This window comes from Corvus kubaryi, unplaced genomic scaffold (genome assembly GCF_017639235.1).
Source record: "Corvus kubaryi isolate FWS band 111438036 unplaced genomic scaffold, C.kubaryi_AGA036_p1.0 37386, whole genome shotgun sequence".
Classification (NCBI taxonomy): Eukaryota; Metazoa; Chordata; class Aves; order Passeriformes; family Corvidae; genus Corvus; species Corvus kubaryi.
Window position 1 is genome coordinate 180,169 of NW_024581128.1, and position 23,750 is coordinate 203,918.

The 23,750-nt window shown below is 44.5% G+C and overlaps 1 protein-coding gene and 1 long non-coding RNA gene across 4 annotated transcripts; one reads left to right on the plus strand and one right to left on the minus strand.

Annotated features, from left to right (window-relative positions):
* Positions 1-508: 508 nt before the first annotated feature.
* Positions 509-18,135, plus strand: DHX57 (DExH-box helicase 57). 2 transcript variants are annotated; one of them, XM_042036772.1, is made up of 24 exons: positions 509-577; positions 2,364-2,566; positions 3,283-3,435; positions 3,714-3,878; positions 4,474-5,276; positions 6,632-6,828; positions 6,969-7,090; positions 7,338-7,533; positions 8,292-8,416; positions 9,520-9,653; positions 10,393-10,447; positions 10,744-10,940; positions 11,413-11,529; positions 11,840-11,936; positions 12,400-12,573; positions 13,124-13,324; positions 13,759-14,035; positions 14,592-14,687; positions 14,787-14,870; positions 14,990-15,127; positions 15,575-15,649; positions 16,068-16,202; positions 16,797-16,997; positions 17,090-18,135. In XM_042036772.1, the coding sequence occupies exons 2-24, from the start codon at positions 2,373-2,375 to the stop codon at positions 17,231-17,233; spliced, it is 4,080 nt and encodes a 1,359-aa protein (XP_041892706.1). In that variant the 5' UTR covers positions 509-577; positions 2,364-2,372; the 3' UTR covers positions 17,234-18,135. The 2 variants fall into 2 exon arrangements, with proteins under 2 accessions (XP_041892706.1, XP_041892708.1); XM_042036774.1 differs by having other exon boundaries at positions 527-577; positions 2,367-2,566.
* Positions 18,136-19,802: 1,667 nt separating this feature from the next.
* LOC121668738 lies at positions 19,803-23,744 on the minus strand. 2 transcript variants are annotated; one of them, XR_006017546.1, is made up of 6 exons: positions 23,465-23,744; positions 23,242-23,343; positions 22,684-22,737; positions 21,425-21,469; positions 20,738-20,773; positions 19,803-20,103 (listed from the first exon to the last, which is right to left on the minus strand). It is a non-coding gene; the product is annotated as an uncharacterized LOC121668738 (long non-coding RNA). The 2 variants fall into 2 exon arrangements; XR_006017545.1 differs by lacking the exon at positions 21,425-21,469.
* Between the last annotated feature and the right edge of the window lie 6 nt (positions 23,745-23,750).

Consider the following 23,750-nt stretch of genomic DNA (forward strand, 5'->3'; position numbering starts at 1 on the left):
GTTTTCTTAACACTTCCAAGGATGGTGATTCCCTGGACTGCCTGTCCCAATGCCTGGCCACTCTTTCCATGAACACGTTTCCTAATATCCAATCTAAACTTTCCCTGGCACAACTTGAGGACGTTTGCTCTCGTCCTGTCACTTGTAACCCGGGAGAAGAGGCTGACCCCCACCTGGCTACTCCTGTCGGGGAGTTGTAGCTGTAAAATCCCCCTCCGCCTCCTTTTCTCCAGGCCGAGCCCTCCCAGCTCCCTCAGTAACTTGTGGGTTGGTGTAGCAAGCACCGACAAGATTTTCAACCATCGTCATTGTCTTCACTTAGGAATACGAGAGATACTTTAAAAGCCAGCATGCCTGTTGAGAAACAGACACCCGGTGTCACTCTTACAGCCACACACATACAGATATTCAAACGCACAGCAGCTTACAGCCACACGTAATTCTCAGCGCCGGGCGCTGCGTGAGGGGAGCGGGGCGGGGCGGAGCGGGGTGGGGCGGGGCGGGCGGAGGTGCCGTGGCCCGGAAGGGAAACGCCGCGGATCCGGGTTGGGGAGTCCGGGAGGTACCGGGCAGACAGGTGTGAACGCTGGGGAAAAGGGGTGGTGGAGCCCCCGGAGGGCGTCACGGTTCCGCGGAGAGGAGGGGGGTGCGCGGGGGCTCTGCGAGGGGCGCTGAGGGGAGGTGGGCGGGCAGGGGATGGAGTCCCGGGAACGCAGGGCAGGGAGAGGATTAAGGGTCCCAGACACCCGTGGAAGGTGTGCGGGGAGGGTGCCGTGGGCAAGTGCGGGAGAAGCCGGCGGAGCTGCTCCGTGCCCGGGGCTCTGTGCTCTGAAATGAGAGGAAGGAGACGTAGCCCTGTGTGACAGCGGCCTCGGGGGCGCCTGCCATGCTCGCCTTCCTCCCTCCCTCAGTCTGCCCCGAGCGGGGTCAGCTTGGCTGTGAGCTCCTGTCCAGCCCCGGTGGAGCTCCAGTGCGGAGAGCGGCCACAAAAAGGGGAACTTCTTTCCAAGCCCTTGTTTGGGCTGTTACTTGTGCACGGCCACATCAGTTCTTGTCCTGGCTGTGGAGGTGCCAGTGCAGAGATCCAGGGGATAAGCTGTGGACTGCCCACAGCTGCTGACCTGTCCCTGCAATAGCTTCCCATTAGCAGGAGGTGCAGTAGGAGAATGTGTTAATGTTGGGCCATTCTGTTCCCTGACAACTGCTCAGTCCTAATGGGCTCCTGTCAGCACTGGGAAAGATCCTGCTGTGAGAAGGAGAGGTGGCCTTCTGTTTCCCAACACAAGTCCAGTCACTCCCCTCAGCAGGCTCCACAGAGCGCTCAGCAGCCTGGGCAGCTCCCTGCAGAAGGGAGCTTAATGTTGATGCCATGATGATTTTTTGCTTTTTCTTTTATATACCTTATATATATGCTTTTTATATAGCTTTTATGAATCCTCAGCCCTCTTAGCATGCATACTTGTAATTCCTTAAGTCCAATAACTTAGCATAGTTCTAATATTCTGTTAAGCCAGGAGACCAAACATCCTGGAGGCCTCGCAGTTGGGGGCCAGAAAGCCCTACGCTATCCTAAGAAACCAAGGTCCTTTCTAGAACACATCCTGTAAACTAAGATTAGGCCCATCCAGGGGGGAATTCCTCAGGATGGGGTGATATCACGCTATTCATTCAAGCCTCTCATTGAGGAATCTTTGTTAGATATGCTAATTTGCAAGGTCTATAAAATGGCATACGCGATACATCACGTGGGTGCATTTTGGTGCATTCCACCTTGATGAAGTGGTGCACCATAAGGATCCTTACTAAATACTGAAGTAAAAACCCTTTTTCTCTTAACTGTGTCTGGCTCTTAATTTTTAATACCAGGAAAAGGCATCACTGTAAGATAATGTGAAAAAGCATTGTAGATTCAGCTCCCTTTCCACCTTTTACTCTCAGCCCTGCAAGCTGCTGAGTTAAAAAGCAACAGGGCAGAGGCTGCCCTCTTCTGTGAAATTTCCCTTGAAGGTTTGTCCTGTGGGCTTTCATGTTCAAGAAAATTCCATCAGAGTGGCAGAACTGGGGCCCCCAGGTTAAGCAGCACTGCTGGTAGGGTCATGAAAAGCCAGAGTTTTGTCAAACTTGCAACTTTTGGCTCAGGAATATTACTTATATTTTCTCAAGCCACAGAACTTACTAAACAATATTCTAGAAGAATATTCTTTGTTGCAGGTGCATACAGACGCACCAACATGCAGATAATCAACACTGGTTTGAGAGGGTGACTTCTCTTGTCACACAGAAAAACAAATAATGTGTACTCAGACATACACAATGTGCTTAATCACCTTCACAACTGAGGGCTATTTTTTCTCCTTCTTCAGCAGGAGAACATGAGTTGGTTAGGGAGGAAAAGAGGAAAACCCAACAGAGGAGGAGGAAGAGGGAGAGGAGGCAGTGGAAGACGAGGAGGCAGCAGTGGGCATTCAAATAAGCCTCAACTTGGTGGAAATAGGAAATGTTCGACCAAAATTTGGGACGATGGAGATGATTTTTGTCTCTTTGAGGAACCAAGGCTAGAATCCAGGTATTTCTGTTAATTTGGGGGGGATTGGCATAGAGATGTTTGGGGTACTCTGGGGCATTTGGGATACTCTTTTGGATGTTGGCATTTGTTGGATTGTAGACATTTGGGGCTGGTTTTTGGATGTGTTTGAATATAGAGAAGAGTGAAAGGGTGATGAAGGTGTTTCAGTATGAAGCAGTTTTTACATATCTTTTTTGATTAACGTTTTATACATTTTATATGTAGGAAAGTGTTTTATTTTTTAAAGATTAGAACCTCTGATTATCTTCTTTGGTCATAAAGCAATTTCAGGACACTTTTGGTCAGAACACACAAACGCAGGATATTAATTTTTGTGTATTACAAAACAGAAGCTGGGGCATGGAAAATGAGCAGTTTAGAATTAATTTAGTATCCTGTGTGTGTTCTGCCCCATCTAGCTTAGGAGTATGTGGTTGTATTGTGGTCTGAGGACAGCTTTACCTAGCAAAGTGTTTAGTAAATAATTCTGGATTTGACATAGGATGCAATACATATATGCATAGTGTGTGCAGATAAAGACACACAAATCCTGGTCACATAAGAGTAAATCCAGCTGAATAATCTGTAGTTGATGGATTTCTCTTATTTTGATTTTCCTGTTTTGAATTACAAATTTGGGCCTTAACATCCCAATTCAATCAAGATCATTTGAGCCAGGCAAATAACTCATGGCTATATCCTGTTTTAATTTTTAGATCAAGTGCCCCTGCCAGAAGAGGAGGGCAAATGAAACAGAGAGCTGAAGCAAGAATGCCTCTGCAGACCATACACATGACATCAGAGAATCAGAGAAGAGTGAAAGAACTTCTTCAAGAGCTGCAAGGGCAGGAGCTGGCTCCTGAATCAGAGTTAGTTTAAATGGAGGCACTACTCCAGCTCTTCTAGATGAGCATGCTTTAGCAGGCATACTGTTATAAATGAGAACAGTATTTTTTCCCTTAACTTTAAATTGTATCTCAAATCCTATGGTTTTGACTCTGCTTTGTTCTTCTACAATATTAACTCTGGGGAAGGGACAGCCAAGTCTTCCTTTTAAATGAAGGATTTAAAATGCCAAAGGCAGAGTTTTATGCCTACTCAACAGTTTAATTTTGTTTCATTTTAACTTGATAACTCTATTTATCAGTGTAGCTGGAGAAGATGATGATGAGCCTGATTACCTCGATGATGAACAGTGCTGGTCAACGGAACAGGAATCTTCTGATGTAGTGCCAAGGTTGTCTGCTGAGCCAGCTGAGCATGGAATTGTAGACAGTGAAGTGTCTTCATTTGCTGTGCACAAACTCTCCAGGTGATTTTAGTGAATAATTTGTATCCTGAAGAGGTAGATCACTGGTCTTGATACTCTGTAAGCCCTCAGGGCCTGGACTTCCTCTTGACCCTGGGGAGGTTCTGTGTTCAGAATTGACGAGCTGGTATCTCCTACAAATTTAATCCTCAACTAGGTGAATTTAAAATAATGATTTTATGAAAATAAATCTCTCCAGTCTTTTCCAGTGAGGTTTTCCATTCTTTCTTTTATACAGTGAAACAGATATTAGGAAAGCTCAGGGAGCATTGCTGCTATATGTATGTTTCTCCCAAGTAGGTAATATTTCAAAACCTCGTAAGTGTTCTTCATCCATTTTACTCAGATGTGAATATTTATTCAATACTTTTGCTTTGTTTGGGAGCATTTTATATGTGACAGCTTTTTCTGAAGAGTTTAATTTCTGTAGTTGAGTGGGGAAATCTAACCCTGTAACTATTACATGCTACATTCTGAGATGTGAGGCAGTGCCATACACGCTCCCTTACTGTGAGCCTAATCAAGCAGATCTGTGATTATTTTGCTTCATATGAACCTCTCACTCAGTTGTTGCCCTGTTTTCTCTGTTTTGGTGCAGGTATGGTTTTGACTGTGAGCATTGCAGGGCAGTGCTCAGATCCTGCAATGGTAATATTGGGGCATCATTGGAGTATTTGCTGTTGCAGTGCTTCTCTGAAAGGTATGGAGAGAAGATGCAGGTTTCTGCAGCAGCTGCTGAAGCCAGTCAGGAGGAATGTTTAGAACAGAGGCAAGAAGAAGCTTTTGTCCTCCGGTCAATCTATGGAGAAAAATTTGTAGAAAGGATTAAAAATCGTGTTTGGACTTTTAGTTTGGAATTGGACTACCTAGCACACAGGCTCAGCAAATCTAAACAAAAAGGTACAAGGGACACAGCAAAACAGACTTCAAAGGAAATATGTAAATTTTATCTCCAAGGAGGCTGCAGGTTTGGTTCAAAATGCAGATTTAGACATGAATTCCCTCCAGACCATCCACTAAATGCATCCAAGAACTCTGTAGATGATGCTCATCTCAGACACAGTGATGGTCCCACATACGAACTTGAAGTAAGATTTCCTGACGAAAACAAGTATCCTCTTCAGGCACCTCTTGTGGCATTTTACTCCACTGATGAGAGCCTGCCTCTTGCTTGTCGTCTGCACATTGCTGAATTCCTCTTTGGAAAGGCCTTGGCAGCTGCAGAGTCTCATGAGCCAGTGGTGTACACCTTGGTGACTTGCTTGGAAGATGAACACGAGGTCAGTGAGTTACTGAGCAATACTCAGCACAAGTTCAGTGTTCCTCCTGTGTGCCTGCCGGCAGCACCTCCGGTAAAGCCACAGACAGAGAGTGCACCTGCTTCAAATCAAGAACCTGAAGGTACACCAAATCTCCTTTATGGTTTCTGGGCTAAGAACAGTCAGATTTAAAAGAAAAAGAGAGAGAGACAAGGCAGAGCCCCCAGTTCAGCCATCTATTCCAAATCTGTTTCTGGAGATTAAAGTCATATGGTGAGCCCGATCCATGATCTGTCTGTGCCTCAGGAAGTTCCTTCTCTAATCAAGCTGCAGCAGAGAGGTTTTGTGCTGGCCAGAACTGAGTTCAAGGAGCACAGAGTTTGGTTTGGCAGAGTGAGTGATGCCCATTGCCACACAATCAATGAAAGCATTGAGAGATGTGAGCTCACCAGAATGGACCAGAGAAGTGTGCTTGGAAGGGAACAGGGAAGGTTATTTGCAGGCTCTGCTGCATCTGCTACTCATCAATTCAGAAACCTCTTTTTTTAGATTACTCTAATTTACCAACAGCTCCTCAAAATTAACTTAAAAAGGTGGATTTAAGGCTAAGCAAATGTGACAAGTGGTTATAGAATGTTGTTCAAGGTATCATCCCTTTTTATTTATGCTGGTGCAGACAAGTTGATTTCACAGGGGGAGAGCTGAGGCTGCATCACTTGTGGCAAGGTGACTTTCGAGCTCTCAGTTCCAAAACTACTTTTATCTAAGGCAAGCTTTTTTCAGGACAGTTTTCAAGAACAACTGCATTGAGCTGTAGAGCATGTAAATATGTGACAAATTGTGTTTTTGCTACAGTAAGACAAAGTATTCCATTCTTTTAACAGCTCCGCAGAAAGACAGCTTTGTTCCAGAAACTGAGATTCCAAATAATTTTCTTGAGTTATAAAATATTCCTTATGCTATAAAATACCATACTTAGATGAAAGTAGCCTTAAAACTTTCAAGGGCTGGCTGACAGTCTGAGCAAATCCTGCTTCAGTTGACAGGCAGAGGCACCAAAGTACCTCCAGTTTCAGCTTTGGTTTAAAAGTACTTGGCAGTGACTTAACAATTAAAACTACACTAACTTTTAAGCTGGTGCTACCATCAAAGTTTTGTGCTGCATAGAAGTGGTCGTGTGGTATATTGGAGCTGAGGCACATGGAAAACATTCAGGAAGGCAAACCACTTAACCATCCTGGCTCACTGTGTGGCCACCCAGACCACAGTGCAGGGGTAGGGACAAGTGGGATGGGGCTGGAGAAGCTGTGGTTGGTTTGGTGAGGTGAGGGCAGGTTTGCTGGTAGCATTGAGCTAAGTGCATCTCAGAAACAGTCCTGCAGACCCTCAGGCCCAGTCCGACAAGGTTCTTTGTTGGGATTGCTGCTGGACCACGTCTCTCTTTCCTGCATTGCCCGTTCCTTACTAATAACAAAACTTTACACTCTCTGTCTCAAGCCTCAACAGTGTCCGAGCCTCAGGAAGAAGAGGTGGTGGCAGAAGTGGAGGAGGAGGATGAAGAGCCTGAACAAGTTGTTGTGGAGAATGAGAGTTATGTGAACTTGAAGAAGAAGCTGTCCAAAAAGTATGATGTGCAGGCGAAGTCTCTGTATAACGAAAATGTTAAAATCTGCGCACAGTTTAGGCAGAGAAAGGTACAATGTGCACAGTGTAGTATCTTTTTTCTTGCTTACTTCAGAGAAATAAGTATTTAAGAGACAAGCTGTTGTTTCAGATGGTTCTATTCCATCCCAGTGGTGTTCTTACTGCTGTGCTGTCTGTTTCTGTGCATCAGTCTTCCAGGCACTTCCAGTCCATGCTGTACGAAAGACAGAAGCTCCCTGCATGGCAAGAGAGAGAAAACATTCTGGGTTTGCTTGAGAGTCACCAAGTTCTTGTTGTGAGTGGCATGACAGGGTAAGAGTGTGATTGCACGTACAGACTTTATGTATCAAAGTATACACAGACAAATGTGAAATATGATCCATGTTCTGGAAAGGTTGGGGTGGTGGCTCATCTGTGACCAGTAACAGCAGTCCTAGGTGAACTTCATGTGAAGGATCACACTAATGAAACAGATTTCCAGTGGAATGCAGTCAATTTATGTGGCTGGAAGATGTTGGATTTGTGGGGTTTTTAATTAATTCCTGATTTTGTTGCGCAGATGTGGGAAAACGACTCAGATTCCTCAGTTTATCTTGGATGCTTCATTGCAAGGGTCTCCAAGCAGAGTTGCAAACATCATCTGCACTCAGCCTCGCAGGATCTCTGCCATTTCTGTGGCTGAACGTGTAGCCAAGGAGAGAACAGAAAGGATTGGACTCACTGTTGGATATCAGATCCGTCTGGAAAGTGTAAAGGTACATATGCATTGCTTGCTGGTTTTCATTTACTCCTGTTAAAATCTGCTTAGTGCTTCTCTAGTGTACAGAATCCCTGCGCTCTACCTGCCATGCAGTGTGATAAGCAAGTGTGTATAATCTGTATTTTATAAAATATTACGAACCACGTTCTATATTTTATTTCATCTCAAGTTGCACAGTTGACTTTGCAGAATGGGAGTGCAGTGTTGTGTCTTGTGGGTTTGCTTTCTGTTGACCAAAGTGAAGGGGTTTGAGAGTGCGAGTAATCCTGCTGTCCTTTGGAGGGCTACTGGCTGCTTTTCTGCCTGTTGCCATTCCCATGTGTCTCCCAAGTGGAGACTGAAGGGTACAGCTACAGTCAGACAGAAATGGGGGCTTGAATCCAAACTGCTGTGTTGGAAGTGAACTTTTGTCTGTGTTGCAGCTGATTGCTTTTTCCAAGAAGTATGCTAAAAAAGAGACTCACCAAATCTTTCTGGGAAGAGAGATCTGAGTTGTTTGTCAGAAAACAATATCCACAGGAAAAGCAATACAGATTTTTTGATATTTAGCAATGCCCCTTGGTAAGAAGCAGGTGTTCTCAGTTTCAGACAAGAAATTAAAGTCCAACAGCCCATCTCCAGCAGGGCTTGCTTGGTCCCTCTCTGTCAAACCTGGCACTGAGCTGAAACCAAATGCTTTACAGCAGCACATATTCTCTTTGCACTATGTTAATTTTTCCAGAGTAAACTGAATGCTTTGTCTTCCCCTTCAAGTCCTCAGCTACCAGGCTCTTGTACTGCACCACTGGTGTGCTGCTGAGAAGGCTGGAAGGAGATCTGACTTTGCAGGGAGTCACTCATGTTATTGTTGATGAAGTTCACGAAAGAACAGAAGAAAGGTAAATAATCTCCTACCCTGTAAGCAAAATGAAGAAACGTAGTCAGAAAGATAAAGGTGGCTGAGGTGCAAGTAACTGATCCTGTGGCAGTAAGATGGGATGGTGGAAGGAGTCTGGGTTTAGGTTCTTGTCTTTGGGCAGTAGGAAATTGTGCTGCAGCAGCTTGTGAGAAAGCACATCTCTCATAAATTGCTGTGCCTCCAGTGTGCCCTCACATTGCAGTGGTGTTGCAAAGAGGTTTTGGATGGGGCTGGAGCGTTAAGTAACTTTTTAACCAGAGCTGTTTGGTTCTTACACTTCCCTTGTTTCAGCTTTTATCAAATACTATAGTTCTTCACATGCCTTCTGGGGAATTTTTTCTCCTGGTGCAGGCTTCAGCAGAGCAAGGGACAAGTGCTCACATTTCCTTCCAGTCTGTAGATTTTACTCGTTCTAGGCAGTCTCATCCTATCCTGCTCTAGCCTCCTGCAGTTTTACCCTACTTACCTCCTGATGACAGACAAAAGATAATGTCTGTCAGTATCCCTGTAAATTAAGTGGTGAGTAAACACTGCAGTGCAGTGGGTTTCCAGGAGGCTTTATCTGTTACCCAATATTCTGCAGCTCAGGTGGTGTTTTAGCCTTTTAAAAAGGCTTGTGTCTCTCAAGGATTCCTCTTCCTTCTCATTTAAAATCACTTCAGGCCCGTCTTTTAGTCATGCCACAAAAGTTGTAAATGTATAGGGAAAAGTACAGTGAGCAGGGAAGAGGGGGTAAGTTTGAGTAACTCTTCCAGTGAAGAGGAGGAGCAAAAAGGAATCATCTGTTACTTTAATTTCTTATCTAACATTCTTGCGTTGTCATTAATATAAGTAATTTGTAAAACTTTTTGTTGTTTAAATGGTTTTGCTAAGTAATCCTGACACTCCAGTAAGGGACAACCAGAAAATAATCAGATTTGCAGATTGCCTTCCCTTAGGCCATTCTGAGAAGCTCATGCTTCTGTGATGGTGTTGCTGTGTTACTGGAGGACACCAGGAGGGTGGACAGAATGGGGAGAAAAACAGAGACTCTGAAAGTTAACACTGAAGACATTCAAATGTTCTTTTGCTTGTTTTCTTCAGTGACTTCCTGCTGCTGGTTTTGAAGGATATAATGGCTCAGAGGCCAGACCTGCGCATTATACTGATGAGTGCCACCCTGAATGCAGAGCTTTTCTCTCAGTACTTCCACTCCTGTCCAATCATTAACATACCAGGTGAAAACCATTCATTTTTATTACCATTCATTGTTTCTGAGAATTGTTTTCAATATTTCTTCTTGCAAAGTGTTTCTCAATTCAAGATGAGGATGTGTACAAGAAATACGATTCTGAGGACTCAGAGGAAGAGACTAATGAGATTTAGGAGAGAAAGGACTTGGAAATGCTGATTTTTTGTGCTGTCTGTATACCAGCAGAATTTTCCTCCTCAGAAGGCAATCATTATATGGTATACATGACATGGTTCCCTGGGTTAGTTTCATCACAGCTGAAGACTCTCCTGTATCTTTGTGAGAAAAGGATCAGTGAGAGGATCCAGCTGGATGTGTACATGTTTAGCCAAATGTGCCTTTTAAATTGCTGAGTTACGCCATGGAGCAGGAGAGGAACATGGATGTGTTCCCATGAGTGTATCAGCCCTTCTCTGCCTGTGTGAGTGCATTGTGCATTTACCATAGAATCCTAGATTGGTTTGGGATGGAAGGGACCTTAGAGGTCATCTAATTTCACCCCCTGCTCAAAGCCCCATCCTAACCTTGAACACTCCATGCTTGGAAGACACCCACTGTTTGTCCTAGCAGAAATTGTGTTGAAGAGTGCAGTGTAGATGAGAGCTGTGAAGCCAGTGTGTGTCATAATAACCTGTATGAAATTACAATAATCGTTGGTCTTTTTCCTCTTTTCTCCATGCTGTTGTGGCTTGTGTAGATAGATTTATTCTCGTGTTTCCTTGCAGGTCGAACATTTCCTGTGGACCAGTTTTTTCTGGAAGATGTGATTGCAATGACAAGGTGTGAAATGATATATTCTCAGATGTATTTGGGTGGTGAGGTTGAGGTTGCAGTTTTGACCTTGAGACTGCAGTAGTTCTGTGCATGTATTTAAAAAGTAAATCCTCTCAGATCTCCCCCATCACCTGCACTCTTGGAGCTCTAAAGCACATTGACCTTCATATTATCAATGGTTTATACAAAGTTCCTCTCAGACTTACAAAAAAATATTTTTGATAGCCTATCTCTGTGGTTAATTATTAGAAGGAGACTGTTGGGCTTCTTTCCACACCACCAAATGTTCTTCTGCTGTCCAGGTATGTTTTAGAGGACAGCAGTCCCTACAGGCGGAAGGTGAAGCAAGAACAGAATGGGAGACACAAGAGAACTGCATTTGAAGAAGTAGAGGAGGACCTGAGACGTGCTGGCCTTCTGGAAACCACTGACACTGTGGTCAGAGATTCAGACCCAGACCAGAAATTAACTCTGAAGCAGCTCCTTACACGATATAAAGGTGAGCTCCTTCTTAAATTCTGTAAATTGGCACACAGAGAACATGGGATATTAGCACATACTACTGTAAGCTGAATGCTTGTCTGTAATTCAGAGTTTTGCACTTGTGAAGTTCTAGATGAGAAACTTCCTGCCAGTTTAAAAAAAAAAATAAAGAGAACCCATTGTTCTGTTAAACTACAGCAAACACTTTGGCTGAAACCAGTTCTTAGCATCTGAAAATGGACAATTTTCAGCTACTGTCTCTTTCCATCGCTTTTCAGAGGCCTTGTTAGTTCCACTTTCCTCTCTGTATCTGTTCTTGCTGGAGCAGCTTTGCTTGAGGCACAGCATGGATCTGCCCTCTTCAGGTCTAAGCCAGGTGCTCTTTAAACTAAGCTGTGACTGGTTGTGCAGCCACACTGGTTCCATACATCCACAGATGTTTTTTACAAGACATGGATTTACTGTGTGTTTTATTTCTCTTTTCCCAGGGGTTAGCAAGGCAGTGTTGAAAACAATGTCTGTCATGGACTTGGACAAAGTTAATCTGGAATTAATTGAAGCCTTGCTGGAATGGATAGTTGCTGGCAGACATTCATACCCCCCAGGTAATTTCATTGTCCTTGGGAGATAAATGAAAGAAGATTCTTGGAAGCTTCTTTGACAGCCCAAAACTAATGATTTGCATGCAGAGTTTCTGATTATGTTTGAAAAAACAAATTTCTGGTTGACTTACAAAGCTTGTGATATGCATTGGAAAGGGAAGGTGAGAAATTATCTACTTTGGAAAGTCTTCTGTGAAGGACTGTTACAGCCTGTGTGCTTTTTTTGGTACAATAATTGCACATTAATAAAATATTGTGCTGTCCTTTCTGTTGAGTGATGTTTTAATTTTTTTTTTTTAATCTACATATGTAGGTGCTGTGTTGATATTTTTGCCTGGCCTAGCAGAAATCAAGATGCTTTATGAACAGCTTCAGTCTAATGCTCTTTTTAATAACAGGCACAGCAAGAGGTAAGGCAGAAAAGCTCCAAAAGTGTCAGTCTTTACCCATAAATAAAGAGTCGTTTCCTGCACAAAGCCTGCCTTTGTCCAGGGATAAATAAGGTTTATTGAATGTGTGAGCTGACTCCAGTCAGGGTAATTCCTTTTCTACTGTCTTACTGTCTTGCTCCTTTTGTTTTTCCTCCTCAGCTCAGGAAGGTCAGTTGTTGAAGTTCTCCGAGACTGTAGTGAGGAGTGCTTTCTTTCCATTTTGTGCTCTGCATGATCCAGGCTGCTGAAATCTCAGCCCTTGATTGGTATCAGAATGTTTGCTGAGTTACATTCAGCTGTGGTTGCATTTGGCCTTGGATTGTTACAAGGAGAAATAACACTCTGGACAGTGTCTAGTGAGGCGCAAGTGTGTGCAGGCAGATTGTTCCCAAGAGGGAATAGGCTGGAGATGCCCTGCCATGTTGTCCTATTGTCCTTGCAGGTGTGTGGTGTATCCACTTCATTCCTCACTGTCCAGTGAAGAACAGCAGTCTGTGTTCCTCAGGCCCCCTGCAGGAGTTACCAAAATCATCATCTCTACCAACATTGCAGAGACATCTGTCACCATCGATGACGTGGTCTATGTGATTGACTCTGGAAAAATGAAAGAGAAAAGGTACTGGCATTCTTTCCTCTGGGTTTTGTAGGCTGGGAAACTGTTTTATGCCTTGAGATTTCCAAAGAGCTGGGAAAAACTGGAAGGAAACTTAGTCTGTAGAAAGCTGCTACAAGGTGGAGAAAGCCAGTCTAAACTCAGATCCAAGTGCAGGGGTGGGAATTGTATCCATTCAGAAATCGGCAGCATCTGCCTGCTCAGCCTCCAGCCTGTTCTCTGTGCACTCATGAATACTCACTTTTTACAAGGGCAGGTGATAGGACAAGGGGTAAAATGGCTTCAGATTGAAAGAGGGCAGGTTTAGATTGGATATTAAGAAATTCTTTATTGTGGTGAGGCACTGGCACAGGTTGCCCAGAGAAGCTGTGGCTGCCCCATCCCTGGAAGGGTTCAAGGCCAGGTTGGACAGGGCTCTGAGCAACTTGCTCTAGTGGAAACTGTCCCTGCATGTTGCAGGGGGAAGTCGGAATTGGATGATCTTCACGGTCCCTTCCAACCCAAACCATTCTGTGGCTCTGTGAATACAAGCCTGTCTCTTGCTCTCCTGTAGGTATGACCCAGGCAAAGGAATGGAAAGTCTGGAGGACACCTTTGTGTCCAAGGCCAATGCTCTGCAAAGGAAAGGGCGGGCAGGACGTGTGGCCTCGGGCGTCTGCTTCCATCTCTTCAGCAGCCACCACTACAACCATCAGCTTGTAAAACAACAGCTGCCAGAAATACAGAGAGTGCCCTTGGAGCAGCTGTGTCTAAGGTGAGCTGTTGTGTTTCTTGAAGAAGCCTGCGTGCAGGATGTTGTTCCTTTGCTGCAGGGAGCTCCTGCCACAACCTGCATCAAGCACCACCATCATGCAACGTTAAAGCAAGAGGCCTTCCTATCCCTGCTGCACACTTTGTACTGAAAGGAAACAAAGCAGCACAAATTATATTTTTGCACTAAAAACTTTATTTCAAACCATAGCATGGCTAAATACAAGTCTGTTCTTACAGACTCACTGTTCCACATTGCTCCCTGACTTCAGCTTTGCCATACAAGCCCCCTTCTAGGGAGTGTGCTCTTCAAAGCATGTTTTCTGTTGGGTTTTTTCTTTGTTTCTACAAAACCTTGCTTTTTTAATCCTGTATATGGAACTAAGCTGCTTTTTTTCTTTGTTTTTTCTTTTTCATGTTCCCTCCCCCTCTCCTAAGAATTAAGATTCTGGAGATGTTTTCTGAGCAGAGTCTTCACTCTGTCTTATCACGACTGATCGAGCCCCCTAGGACTGAGTCTTTGCAGGCATCGAAGGTGCGACTGCAGGACCTGGGAGCACTAACTCCGGATGAAAAGCTCACCCCTCTGGGATACCACTTGGCTTCACTGCCTGTGGATGTCAGGATTGGCAAACTCATGCTGTTTGGCACCATTTTCCGCTGCCTGGATCCTGCATTGACCATAGCAGCCAGCCTGGCCTTTAAGTCACCTTTTGTAAGTATTCTTAACCCAAGGGCTGTGTTTTTGTGCAGCAGCAAAATGCTGTTGAGACTTGCAGCATGCTACACTTGAGTATTTTAATTCTTTTTAGCCTACATTTTTTAGGTGTTAATGCAGAGCTTGTTAAAACAGTCCAGTTACAAGCAGAAGTTCAAAACCATGTGGCAGCAGCAAGAATGGTGTTTATGTACAGTAGAAACTGAATATTATTTTCAATTTTTAGCTAAGAAGTGCAGACATTTTGTCTGAATTCGTTGTGAAAATTAGTGGTAAAATAAATTGTGAAACAGAGATAATGATGGAGCTGACACGTCTGAGCTGTGAATGCAGAGGTCACTTTGGATCTCAGTTTGTGTCTCCACTGTCACTTTGGCTTTTTAAATCAAGTGCTTCTTTGAATACCTCATATTTTCTGTTGTCCATAGGGAAAACTCCCATTCTGAGCTGTGAGCTGCTGTGAAAATACCAAAGAGAATGTGCCATGTGGCTCTAGAATGGCTTGTCCAAGTGGTGAGGGGAAGAACACACTAACCTGTTACTGCCTGTCTAGGTGTCACCATGGGATAAAAGGGAAGAAGCAAACAAAAAGAAGCTGGAGTTTGCAGTAGGAAACAGTGACTACCTGGCTCTTCTCCAGGCCTATAAGGTGAGTTAAAACTCAGTAGCCTCTCTCAGGGTTTTGGGATGTGTTTGAAATTCAAGTGGAAATGTTTTATTAAAGGCTTCCTCCCATCCTCTCAATCAGGGATGGCGTTTAAGTATCAAAGAGGGCTCTCAAGCAAGCTACAACTACTGCAGGGAGAACTTTCTGTCAGGAAGAGTTCTTCAGGTAAGTCAGTGTTTGTGGCCTGGCACAGGGTCTGGCAGTCCCAGTGAGGGAAATAAGCCACTGGGGCAGACTGGTCCCACTGGGTGTGGCAGCCATCACCACCCTCTGTCTGTTTGTAGGAGATTGCCAGTCTGAAGAGGCAGTTTGCAGAGCTGCTTTCTGACATTGGCTTTGTGAAGGAGGGATTGAGAGCCAGGGATATTGAGAAGAAGTGGTCCCAAGGAGGCGATGGTGTGTTGGATGCCACAGGAGAGGAGGTAATTCACTGCATTTCATCAGTGCTTCCAAATGCTGCTGCAGTTTTTCATGTCTTCAGAAAGACTGGGGCCAGAGATCTCCTGGGGTTGTGTGATGATCAGGGTGATGAGGGTTTGGTAGTTGTAGGATTTTCCTGTGCATTGGCCGACTTGTGCTTGCTTTCTCTCGGGTGCAAGCCACTTTGTAGCCAGATGTCAAAGAACAATTCAGCTGGGCACTAACTGCACCAGGACAATGGTGGCCAGTTTGTTCCATTCACAGCTGCGGGAAACACAGCCCAGGTCCAGCCTGAGGCCTCAGGAGCAGTGACTTGTCCTCCTCTATAAAGTACAGGAGTGCAACTATAAAAGTGAACCAGTTTCAGGAATTCAGTCATTCCTGGAGCAGGGCTTTACCTTTACACACTGAACTGTAGGATCCCTAATGCTGCCCTATTGATTTCACAGGCAAATTCGAATGCAGAGAACATCAAGCTGATCTCAGCTATGTTGTGTGCTGCACTGTATCCCAATGTTGTCCAGGTAAAAGAATGCTTTTTCATTTTTCCTTCTTCTGTCTAGCATATCCACACAGGCTGCTTTCATTTGGGCTGTGTGGCAGTCTTGAGCCTGGCTTAGGTTGCCAAAGATTGCTGCTTATACTGTCAAAGATGAGCAGAGCTCCAGTTTGTATTGCTTGAGACTGCTGCTGTTCCTGCAGGCTGATGGCAGTGTCACACACAAGCCAGCAGCAAATATTAGGAAGCCACTTAAAATTACACCTTTTTAGAAGGCTGAGGTTACAAAGGAAGTCAGGCTTAGACAGCACCTGGAGTGTAATACCTGTCTCCAGTGACTTGACATGTTACTACAGAATTTCTGTTTGTGAAAAATTTAAAACATAAAGTTAAAAGGTTTTCTGGTGCAGCAGATTTTCATAACCTTTTTTCTTACCATACAGGTGAAAAAGCCAGAGGGTAAATACCAGAAGACCAGTACAGGAGCAGTCAAAATGCAACCAAAAGCAGAAGAGCTGAAGTTTGTTACTAAAAATGATGGTTATGTTCATATTCATCCTTCGTCTGTGAATTATCAGGTCAGGATTCTTTTTTTCTGCAAAGCATGCTGTTTTTTTATAAAAGAAATCACCTTTGCTTGAGTATTTAAAATTACAGTGAGGATCCCTATTGATGTTTAAAATAAAAAGTCTTAATGATTGAACAGTCCTGTGATAGGATTGTAAATAATGGTGCATTCCTGAGTTAGGAGTGTCCTCTTGGGCACAAACTCCAGCCTCTGGGGTGGAACTAGTGGCTTCAATAACCTCCATATTTGTGTTTTCTTAAGCTACACCTGCAAAGTAAAGTTTCAGTTGCAATGCTCCCCTGGTTTCTCCTCAGTATTCATGATTTGTTGACAGATACTTCAGGGACATACCCTGGTTTGTTTCCTTGCTTGAGTCAGCACTGGAGAATTAGCTGATTTCTCACATGTGAAGCAGGAAGGAGCAAGGGATAACTGGCAAAGTTGTTGGCAGCTCTTATGGGTCAGAGAGGGTCTGTTAGTGATGCAGGTGCACTTTAGGCACATTTGCTGCTCTTTGCAGCTGTAGAAGAGGCAGAGGAGGCCTGTGGGGCAGAGACAGGAAGAGCTGTGTCTCTCTGACGAGGCTGTTGTGTCCCTCTCTCAGACCAGGCATTTTGAGAGCCCGTACCTGGTGTACCACGAGAAGATCAAGACGAGCCGCGTGTTCATCCGGGACTGCAGCATGGTGTCCGTGTACCCGCTGGTGCTGCTCGGGGGCGGCCAGGTGCACATGCAGCTGCTCAAGGGGGACTTTGTCATCTCCCTGGATGACGGCTGGATACGGTTTGTGGCTGCCTCTCACCAGGTGAGGAAAAGGAGGGGCTGGCCTGGGAGAGCTGCAGAGCTGTGCTGGAGCTGAGCCTTACCCTTCCCTTTGTGTTTGACCACGTGTGTTAGGTGGCCGAGCTGGTGAAAGAGCTGCGCTGTGAGCTGGACCAGCTGCTGCAGGATAAAATCAAGAATCCCAGCATGGATTTGTGCATGTGCCCCCGTGGCTCTCGGATCATCGGGATGATTGTCAAGCTTGTGACCACGCAGTGACATCAGAACAGCCTTCTGCAGAGAATCACCCATCACCACTGCCTGAGAACAGACCAAGTAACAGCAGTGTCTCAATGTATTTATTGGTCCAAAAGGTGGCATTGACCTCTGAAAGAACAAGCTGGCAGCTGTACAGTTGACAGTTCTGGGGGTTTTTTTCTTTAGTTTGCTTGCTTGTTGAAATTAAGGTGGCTTACAGTAGATTTTGGGAAAATGGCAAATCTTCCAGAAGGCATAGAAACCTCCAAGTAAGAGTGTTTTTTCATGGGACTGTACCCTGGCAGTCATGTTTTCTGGTCACAAAAACACTTACTAGCCAGCTGTTTCTTGTAACAGTCATGTCTGGAGGCAGCACGTGACATAGTGAGCTGCTCCCAAATTGGTTTGGACTCACTTCTACATTTTGACCAAGGCTTTATTGAGGCAGGCAGTTTTGGCTGACCAGGGATCCTCTGTTTACAGTTCAACCCAAAGGCCTTATACAGGTGAGCACCTTTTGATTTGTGTCAAGAGGTTCTGAAATTCAGACATGGTCCTGTGCTGAGGAGACTGTACTGGATCAGAGTGTGCAGTTGGATCAGTGCAGGTTGCTCTGGTGACAGGGTAGAACTGCAGGACAATGTGGACATTTTCCTGCAAAGAGAGGCTGTTCCAGCCCTTCCTGCACTGGGAAGAAGTAAAACAGCTAAGATGGGACTGCTGCAGTGCATTAGAATGAATTCTTGGGCAGGTGCCACTGCTAATTGTTAACCTGTTGTGGTATGGGGTAGTCCTGCTGCCACCCTGCACAGCTGGAACCAAGTCCCACTTTTGGAAGCTTTTAGCCAAACTCCTGCTCTGGGGACTGAGCTGCTCTAGTGTGTGGTAAAATGCTGTAGTAATAATGAACTATTATTTCCTCCCTTTGGCCTTGCTTAATTGCAGCGCTGAGCAGTGCTGCAGCCAAGCTGCTTAAATACCCAGTGCCTGAAGTGACAGGACTGGGCTGTCGCCTGAGCATTGCCTCCAGCACCAGTCTGCTGCACAACCTTCAGCCTGAGGAATGATGAGTGGAGGGAGGGCCATTGGGCAACACTTGGATTTTTTAAAAAAATACACAGGAATTGTTGTAGTTTCACACCAGCACCCCCTCCTGTGAGGAAGATGACAGGAGTACCAAGACCAACATCCCCAGGCACAGAAAGGCCACTGCAGCTCTGCTGGGATGGATTAGCCCCAGCTGGCTCCTAAGCACCACAGGGCCACTCCCTCCTCCATTCCACCTCCACAACCTGGCACTGGGAGGGGGAGGGATGTGAGAAAATTCACAGGCTCAGATAGAGCCAGTTTAAGAAAACAAAAGCAAAAGCCATACACACAGGCACAGCAAAGTGAGGAATTCATTCCCTACTTCCTGTGGGCAGGCAGGTAAGCCACACCAGGAAAGCAGGGTGCTATCCTTCCTGACTTGGGAAGACAAGCCCTCTCACTGCCCATCCCTTCCCCCAGCTGTAGATGCTGCCATGATGTCCTTTGCTCCCTTGGGATCAGCTCTCCCAGCTGTGTTCCCTCCCAGCTCCTCTCAGGGCATCGGGTGAGCAGCAGAAAAGCCTTGACTCTGTGAGCATTGCTCAGCAATAATGAAAACAGCCCCAATTACCAAATTTCCAGCACCCAGCCTTCTCTTGGCTATCATGAAGAACTGTGTCCCAGCCAAAACCAGCACAACTGCAGAAGGCTGAAGGCTTTGAAGTCAAAAGTACCTGGCACTCCGCTTTCCTTGCTACTCTGATAACAGCCATTATCAGCTGCAAAGATAAATCAAATTGGCAAATTTTATTAAATCTCTCAGTAACCTATCCATGGGAGATGGGGGCACTCTGGTTTCCCAAAGCAACCACCAATCAGGACAGCAGCAAGGCCCTTCCCTGGGCACACTTCACTGCCAGGATGGAACCAGGCAGCCAGGGTCAGACAGGAGGAACTTGAGCTCTCACTTCCCCATAGGTCTTGCCACTTGACCATGACCTGCAGGTTATGCTGAGGACCTGTCATCTCCACAAAACCCCTACAATTTCCTAGAAAGAGCATGCAAATATATTATCGTTTGCACCACAACTGTGACCCTAGCTGAGTATCACAAAGTACTTGGACAACCATCATCTAAAACAAGACTTCCAAAAATATTTACTTCAATAGCTCACATGCCAGAAGTATTTAAAATACTTTCAGGTGAGAAGTTCCCTGGTCCTTTAATGGTCATGACAGGCCAGCATTCACACATTGTTTTTTCCAATCTGTTAATGGTTTGTAGACATTTCTGTAAGTCACTGGGCAGATGAGTACCTGCAGAGAGGTTTTCTGCCTCCCCAAGCTTTGAGGGGGGTGCACAAGGTAAGGATCACCACAACATTCCAGCTTCAACAGCAGGAGTGACACCTGGCACTGGTAACTTTGCCCTCTAACTGGTGCTCTGTAGGGATAGAAGAAGAAACACGTGCCTATCCGAGCCTGCCTGCTGCTTTTCACCCCAGGGGGACACAGCCTGCTTCCCCATCCCAAATATGAACAGCACGCTTATCACAATGTATTTCTTAGTTAGAAATGCAGTTTATTTCAACGCACCAATAATAAAAAAAAAAAGCCCAACATTTTCAGATCACAGAACATGAACACAACAGAAGAGTTTTGTATTAGTCTGCTAATACGACTTTTAGAAGATAGAAATTCATGCCAATTGCTAGTCAATAGAAACAGCCTTCTAGGACTAAGCCCTTGCATCACAAAATCCCTTATAATGTAAACAAAATAATTTTTTTACTAAACTTCTTAAATTTTAACCCATTCTTTTAGAACTTTCATTCCTTCAAGGGCTTCCTGATGGTGAGTGACTGAAAGGAAAAAAAAACCAACAAACCGTTAAGAAAAACTCCTACAGCAAAACCAACAGAAACTGTATGCTCTCCCAGGCTTCCTCTGGAGTTCCACCCCCATCTTCATTTACAGTTCTCAAATAATGAAAGAAGTGTTGTATTTTAACACTTTAACTTAAAAACTGCTTTAAGCTTGAAAGCTGAAGACTACTTAAGAGAGCTGAGATACCAAGCCTGCTCAGAAATCTCAATTCCAGCACATACTTCTCCGGTAACATAGGAAAACTTCTTACTTCATGGAGCATAGCACAGCTTGGCAGCTGTGCAACTCCTGAGCCTGCAGGAGTCACCAGCAGGAATTTAATCCTACAACACTTTTATGGCTTGCTCCACACCTTACATTACTCACTTGTTCCTACATTCTGAATTCCTCAGGAACATTTCATTAAAGTACATTTCCTGAAGAGTTATTATCATGACATTCTGACTACCAGCAGCAGGAAATGCCCGTAAACAATTCATCTTCTCATAGGTGACAGATTGAGGCAAGTAAAAAACCTGAGCTTTTAGCCTTGCCCAAGTTAACTTGGAACTGCTCCAGCTCTAGTGCTGTTTAACCATAGGACAGACTCCAGTTTTAAGACATTCCTACCTTCTCTTTGGAGATGGTGATCTGGACTTTGAGCGGCTGTTTAAAAACAAACAAACAAAACAATCAGTGGGGTTGGTACACTTGGCTACTCTCAGAAACCACTTCTGACCATTTAAAACCAGAACAGTCTGATGGTGTTAAATTCATTGACACTGCTGGTAGCAAGTGTACCCAGTTACTTTAAGCAAGAAGCTGCAGGTGAGAAGGAAAAATGCTGGAAGCTGGAGCCCTCAGGAAAAGAGCAACACACAGCTTAAAAGCTGCTGTAAATCACAGTAACCCTGCAAAGCAGGAGCAGTGAATTGAGCAGAGTTAGGGAGAGGGAGAACTACAGACATTTGAGAAGAAAGGCAGGAGAAAATATGCCCCAAGTCCTGTCAAATTTTTTTTTTTGTGATAATGAGTGAAAAACATCTGTATGCAAAATCCTGGAAGAATTGCCTACTGTCCCACAAAACATCAGCTGTTAAAAAACCCCCATAAAATAATGTATGAAAAGTGTTTTTGAAATCAGCTATGAAAAGAAAAAAACCAACCCTGCAACAGAAAACCTTCTTCCACATGCAACTGAAATACTGGTCCAAACTGGTCCTTGAATCATGAGGGAAAAAAACCAAAGAACCCCAGAAAAAAACCCACCAACCAAAACAAAAACCAACTGAGTGGTACTTGTATTTGAACGCTCACCTTTTAGCAGGTAAGCCAGATTTAGATCTACCATGAGACTCAGACCTACAACAGGAGAAAAATAAAGCTCAGCAAAGCAGCCAGTGGGCATGCAAACACATCGAGTTAGCTACACCAGCAACAGCAAATTCACCCCACGCAGCAGCACCAACCAGAGAGGGAAGGCTCTGGTGCTGCAGGCCTTCCCTGGGACATTTCAAGGGAATCCTTTAGCTCTTATTGCACAGACACCACTCATCAGAAGACACGAGTGCAAGCACAGGAAGCTCCCCAGCAAAGCTTCAGCTGCCAGTTCCACAAGACACCAGACCACACTCCCACACTTTCTTCCTACCTGCAAGTATCCCTTCTATAAAGGGAAGAATAGTTTTAAGTGTCATCTCAGAAAAGACTTTAACAGCACATTAAGAGCCTGGAATCAGCCACATGTGTGCTGAAGAGCTGGTGGCAATTTTATTCAAGCATAATTCAGATTTTGTACCAGTATCTGGCTACTAATGAGTTAACTATTCCCAGTTCATCTCAGGAATTAAAATCTACTTAAACAGTGAGACTTTTCTCCCACATTCATTAATGTTACTTTACCAACTCAAATATTTGCTGTTACTTAAAAAATATTTGTCTTCTTGGAGCGTCAGAATTCAGGCTATCACTCAACATAAGAATGCTCAGTTCAATAGCCTTGGCCAAACAAGTGAGATATACTTTGTTTCTGCTCAGAACTGTTTCTGAAGGGTTATCAAGATTCACCTTTACTGGGCCTAGTAACTCGTGGAAATACTACATGGACACTGCTGGCACACGTTAAACAAAATGTTAACATGCCACTGCTTTGAAACCTTCCTGGTCACTATCCTGAGCCACTGTCTGTCCCATTCCCCCCCCGTAACTAGGAACTTTATTGGATCACAGTTACAGAGGATGGGGTTGCTCACAACCACCTAGAACTGGTACTCAGTAGCATGGCTTAAGTAACAGTAAGGCAGCACTCAAGACCATCCTCAATTTACTACACACCTAAGAATTAGCTTGTTTTTAAAAATTCTCTCCACAGACCTTTAATTGCACATCACTACTTTTGTCTGTGAAAAAGCATAAATTATTAAGGGCAAATACTGCTCTGCTGGACAGTCTTCCAACTCCTTCCAGATAAAATTCCCCCAGGGAAGAAAAAAAAAAAAAAAAAAGAAACAACACAGCACCACAACCAAACACCACACCAAAACTATTACTGGTCTGAATTAAAACTAATGTCTCACCTGCTTCGAGGCCATACAACAGAACGGGACCTGGAGCGTGATCTGGACCTAGATCTGGGAAAAAGCAATGAAAGCTCTACTATCACATTCTTCATACAGGTGAGATAGAGATCAGTTACTGTAAATGTCTCAGAAGACTGGGAATTTTGTTGGGCAGTTAGTTTTGCAGAAGTAACTCTTATTATCAGAAGGCTGGAGCACCTTTGGTCAGTACTGCCATCCACGTAAAATGAATCCCACTGCCTTACTTGATTAAGCAATTAAACCCTGTACACTTGAAACCGAATTTGGAAACCTTTACCATAGTAACTTTGGCACAGTGTTAGAAAGAAAAAATAAAATCTTAGAAACAGCAGTTCCAAAATTATATGCTTAAATTTTTAACAAAGTATTCAGAGTAGCTCTTAGGCATGTAACACCACAAAGGTTCCTACCAGCATATGGACTGCAAAACAAGCTTACTGTTCACATTATAGGTGCTATATATCCACACTTGATATTTCAGCTCCAAGTTAAGTGCCCTTCAGCAATGCTGTGGGTTCAACAGCAACCACATACCTTGACCTTCTTAGAGAACCAGAGCGGGACCTGCGGGGTGAGAATGACCTGTATCGACGAGGAGAGATCGACCTGGACCTGCGGTAGGAAGCTGACCTGGATCTACAAGGCAAAGGAAAACCAACCCAATCAGGGCAAGGTACTTTTCACAGTAACTACAGAAAACGAAGGAGGGGCCCCCAGAGGGAGGAATAAGAATGGAACACAGAAGGCAGAGCCCTACCTCCTACCACGGCTGCGACTGCGTGACCGGGAATACCTTCTTCCTCGGGACCTCGAGCGGGATCTAGACCGGGACCTGGGTTTAGGTTAGAGAAAACAGGTATCAGCAGACAGCTGCAACAACCAGTGCATGTGAGGCCCTGCTGAAGTCAAAACTTCTTTAAGACAACTAAAAAGAGAATTTAATAAAACAAAAAAAAGAAAAAACCAAAAACCAAATCAAAACAACAAAAACACACCACTAGCATCTGTCAGTTGGAAAAATGTCTGGGCCTACTTGTCTTGAG